Genomic DNA, 4,846 nt, shown 5'->3' with positions numbered 1-4,846 from the left:
TTCTTCTTCTTCTTCTTCTTCTTCTTCTTCTTCTTCTTGCCTTATTACGCGCAAAATACGCCGACATTTACCGTCTTTGTGATTACGGTCATGTTTGGTTGGCTTCTGCCTTGCTAACCTAACCTGCAACGATAGCGTCGTCTATAAAATATTGAATATAATACTAAAAAGAAAAGTAGCGTAAAGAAATTTCAAGTCGGACGAGCTTTTTGGTGGCCGTGCTTTATGGGGTGAAAGAGATCTATTGCTTTTTGTTTATTTGCGCGCCACTAAAAGAGAGAGAGATCAGGAGAAGAGAGCTAGAAGAAGAGAGAATGGAGGAGGAGGAGGATGAGGAGGTGGTGGTGGTTTATAACCAACTGAACTCAACCTCCTCAAAAAGGCGAGCGTGAAAAATACACGGAGTTTGAAATTTATGTGCTCAGATACTGTAAGATAAGTTGTACAGGAATTTTGAAGCTGTGTGAGTGTATGTATGCAGAGGGTGTGAATGTTTAAAAGAGGTAATGTAGATTTTTATATTCGCAGAACGTTTGACATGTGATGGGGACAATTTTATTCGTGTCACATATGCACATTCTTCAGCGCTGCTGCTTCAAAAACTTCTTGAAATCTCGGTGAAATATATGCGCGACCCATTTCTCCATTCTGCGTTAAACCACTCAAATCTAAGTGCGCAGCTGAGCGTTTGTGACAAATTCAAATGTGAACTTGAATCGAGTTTGAAAATGCGACATCACTCATGGTGGAAGGATGAAAATTTTCAGATTGAAAAAAGAACTTTCGAAAAAAGTATTTGTATGAGTTGAAAATGCTACACTGATTCATGGTGGAAGAACGAAAATTTTCAGATTAAAGAAAAGAGTACTTGAAATGGGAGTGGTATTTTTGTAGCCTTTTTGGAGCAGGATGGTTTTTGAAATAGGACTAAGCAGAGGGTGATGATAACCAAATGAGTACTGTACGTGAATAGTAATTGCGGACTTTGAGAACATTTTCTCGACTTATTTCTCATCGTGAAAACTATCAATATTTGAACATTTCAAGCTCTATTTCCAGTCATATTCGAGGATTGTACAATAGACATTCAGTACAAGATGTAATGGACATGATATTGATAAATTTTTCGTTCTTCTATTGTGAATGAGGATATGAAGAAGGACCACACACAGTATTCTCTGAGAAGTTCTGAGGGGCAAGGTATTTAGACTATCATGTTGTACTGTATTCTGCATGCGATGGTGCTTGCTACACCAGTTATGTTTTTTTGTTAACAATGTCTGTTGAGAAGAAGAATTGATTATTTTTATTTAAAATAGAGTGGAGTTTCTAAAAGCTCGTTATATTAAACGAGATTTCTCACATCACTTGATGAATTTAGGAAACATTCATTAAATTAAAAATGTACTATTGGATTAATGTACTTCAATGCAGAACTGAACATGAGAACTGAAGGATGTGAATTAATCTTTCGATGAAAGATTAATGAGAAAGTAGTGCATTCAAAAAAATGTTGTTCTATTTTAAATCATTTGAATTTCATATTGTATAGTTAGAGTATTATATTCCCCAAGAAGGCGCTTCGCCATGGGGGTAAGAATACCTACAATGATTTGCTTTGTAAACTTTAATATACAATACCCTTTCATGAGAAATAATTAAATAAGGCCATTCATAATTCTTTTTATTCAGTGAGAGTAGTATATATTAATATAAACGAGAGGTTAGTGCTGGTACTGTGAAGCGTATAATATACGAGGTAAGTCTGATAAACCACACATCTTTATCACCATCTCTACAGTCACCGCTCTACATCCATGCACAACTTTTTGCATAACTTACTCCTGCAAATCACAAAACCGCACAGTTTGAAATATAACATCAACTTCATTCTTACCTATAGCATGATCGAATTTCCAGTGTTTTTCATGGTAGAACACTGAGAAGTGTTCTATGAATTCTTTCCACATACCAACAAATTATATAAGAGAACGTTCTCTCCCAGTAAATTTCGATAAACTGTATTGCCTTGTAGACTACTTATGAATGAATACATGAATAAATTGACTCATGATAGCTGAAACTGCTATTCAACATTTTCCTCTCTTTACAAGTGAATTGATAATAGGAATGCGTGATAACATCCAACATCTAATAAAGCTATCTTTAATTATCATTTCTCACTAATATCAATACCTATCATGATAACTAATAATAATAGACTTCATAATTTAGTTTGTTTCAATTATCTTTGTTTCAATATTATGTTTGCCATCTCTTTTTCGTTCACCCTTATTCCAATTATTCATTATTTTCTTCTATTATTATTTTTCATATAATCTCTTATTCCATCTTTTGTAAATTCTTAATGACTCCTATTTGAATTTTATTAGCAACTCATTTAGCTAAAAATTTCTAGTTTCATTCACAATTTAGACTTTTTGAATAATTATGAAGTTTCTGTTCTAGATTTTTTAATTCTATACTCTAATAGTATCTATTTGATTTGAAATTTGCTCGTTTATCTTAGTATTGAAGAGTGTAAATTGTACTTTGAAAAGTGAAAGTGACATAACCAACATTTTGATTTGGACAGTATAGTATAAATTGGAAATGGGACAGTTTTGGGCATGAGCCTGTTGTGCCTTTCCTCATGTCAAGTACTTGTAAACAATGTGATAAATAAATAAATAAACTCTCAACTGCGCACAGGATCATCTCCCTTGCAGGTGTTTTGGTTTCTTATATTTTTGCTGGATGTTTTGTTTTTTGTATATTTTTTTGTTTTGAAGAACCAATTAAGAAATTTTAATTTGAGAATATGTGAATATTTCCTATTTCATTAAATGTGAGATATTTTTTCTATGTTTGGTTTTGAAAAATCTAAATTTGGAAATCTACTTTGTGAAAATAATTGAGGACTCAAAATTTTGAGAAGTGAACAACTACAAGACTTACCGTACCTATTCTGGACTATGTGAAAACGTATCTAAATTTACATTCCTCATGTGTTCCACTCCACGGAAATCTTTAGTAAAAGCGAAAGATTTATTCGACTTTGAAGTGGCACCAGAATGGCACAAGGTAACCTAATTTTTTCTCTTTCTGTCATTTTGATGATGTTGTACTTATTGTATGAATCAATAAACTACAGTTTGTGATGAGATCCAGAATTATTGGAGTAATATATATCTTGTAGAACACACATCACCCACCTTTTTCAACCAAGTACTGTCCATAAGGTCCATCCTCCTTTCCAATCCTAATGAGGGTTCCGGGTCCATTACCGTCGCTCCTGAAGATGTAGCCACTAGCTTGTGAGTCCGAATCACCATCCGATGTGCGCATGCGCTGTAGGTAGATTTTCTCCGATTGCACCTTGGGTCCCGACGCTTCTGACACTCCTATGAACAGGGCTAGACCAACTAGCTTCGATATAGTTTGCCGCATCATCGCGACTCAGTTCTGATCGGAATCTGGGAATTCTTGAAGGTTTCAGTCAGTTTGAGCTTTGAACCCTGCAAGATTAGAATGATAACTAGCTTGTTCAGGCTATTGTTGCTGTAGAATAACCAAGGACAGGTTGGTTACAACACTAAAGTTGATTTGAAAAAACAATGTTTAAACTGTGTGTAGCTTATTATTGCTGTGATTCACTCTCAGGTAATGATGTACAAGTCTGATTAGAAGGAAACAGCCAAGAACTTCACAGATTGGGGATAATCAGATTGGTTTTATCAGTAACTGTATTTTGTTATTTCATGAATAACGATGTACAGGTTAGGTTGAGCTAGTGAGTGTCGATTAGAAAGTAAAAATTTCTGGCAAATTTTAGGAAAAGTTTGGAATTCACTGCAAGTGAGATTGTGTTGGAAAGTGGATGTAAACTCTTTGAGAAATAAAATATTGGGTAGGAGTATATGTTAGGTTAGGTTGAAGAGTTTAGGTTAGGTTTTGATGTCGAATAATAAGGTTCTGTTGAAAAGTAGAAGTATATTGTTTTAGAAAATGTTAGGCTTGGTTGAAAGAGTCTCAGATTAGGCTAGTTTGTCGTAGAATTAAAATCTCCTACAATCAAGAACTGTGAGTGGAGTTTTGTGAGAGAAAAATATTAGATTGAGTTGAAGAATATGTTAGGTTAGGTTGGAGAGTCTTAAGTTAGGTTAGGTTTGCCGTAGGATAAAATAATCTCCAACAATCGAGATTTGGGAGTGGAGTTTTGTGACAGAACAATTTTAGATTGAGTTTAAGAATATGTTAGGTTAGGTTGAAAAGTCTCAAGATAGGTTAGGATTTGTTGTAGAATAACAATCTCGAGCAGTGTGGAGTTTTGAGAGAAAATAAGATGTGTTAATAAGTTGTATACACGTGTACAGTCCTCTCTATTATAGTAAAAACAACAACCGCAGCTTAAAACAAACAGTCCTGAAGTTTGTGATAGTCTCTGCTACTAGATGATAATGATAACACTTGTAATGCGCACGTTAAAACAACCTCAGTCACACTGTCAGGCTGTTTTGCCGGACACTAACACCCGATCTCAAGTCATACGTTAAACTATCCGTTATAATCGACATCCGGTGCTTTTTAACAGTGTTGGGAAACAGACAATGTCACCCCTTCCAGTCCCGGTCTGATCGGGCGTCCTCAGAAAAATTTGTATCGCCTAGAAACGCGTGACCGTTTAATAACCTTCACAGTTGACAGATTTCTTGTGGTTATTTACCTCCTTTTCTCCATTTCTCTCCACATTTTCTTTCTTCATTTCTACTTTTTCTCTCCACCTTTCCTCAACACCATTTTTTGTTCTCCTTCCCTTCTAATTCACAGAAAGCTGCTGTAACCT

At 35.0% G+C, this 4,846-nt stretch overlaps 1 protein-coding gene and 1 pseudogene across 2 annotated transcripts in view; both read right to left on the bottom strand.

Annotated features, from left to right (window-relative positions):
- LOC111053146 (histidine-rich glycoprotein-like) overlaps positions 1-4,531 on the bottom strand; it is a 60,999-nt gene extending 56,468 nt beyond the window's left edge. Inside the window, exons 1-2 of one of the 2 annotated variants that reach the window (XM_039439281.1) lie at positions 4,405-4,531; positions 3,216-3,518 (exon numbers count right to left, since the gene is read on the bottom strand). In XM_039439281.1, the coding sequence (XP_039295215.1) occupies positions 3,216-3,453 (238 nt within the window). In that variant the 5' untranslated portion in view covers positions 3,454-3,518; positions 4,405-4,531. Of the gene's footprint in view, positions 1-3,215; positions 3,886-4,404 lie in introns of those variants that run through there. The other variant, XM_039439282.1, reaches the window with a different exon arrangement.
- Positions 2,964-3,078, bottom strand: LOC120353945 (annotated as a pseudogene).
- Positions 4,532-4,846: the final 315 nt, after the last annotated feature.

Source organism: Nilaparvata lugens, chromosome 12, assembly GCF_014356525.2.
Source record: "Nilaparvata lugens isolate BPH chromosome 12, ASM1435652v1, whole genome shotgun sequence".
Classification (NCBI taxonomy): Eukaryota; Metazoa; Arthropoda; class Insecta; order Hemiptera; family Delphacidae; genus Nilaparvata; species Nilaparvata lugens.
This window is presented reverse-complemented; position numbering and strand designations above follow the sequence as displayed.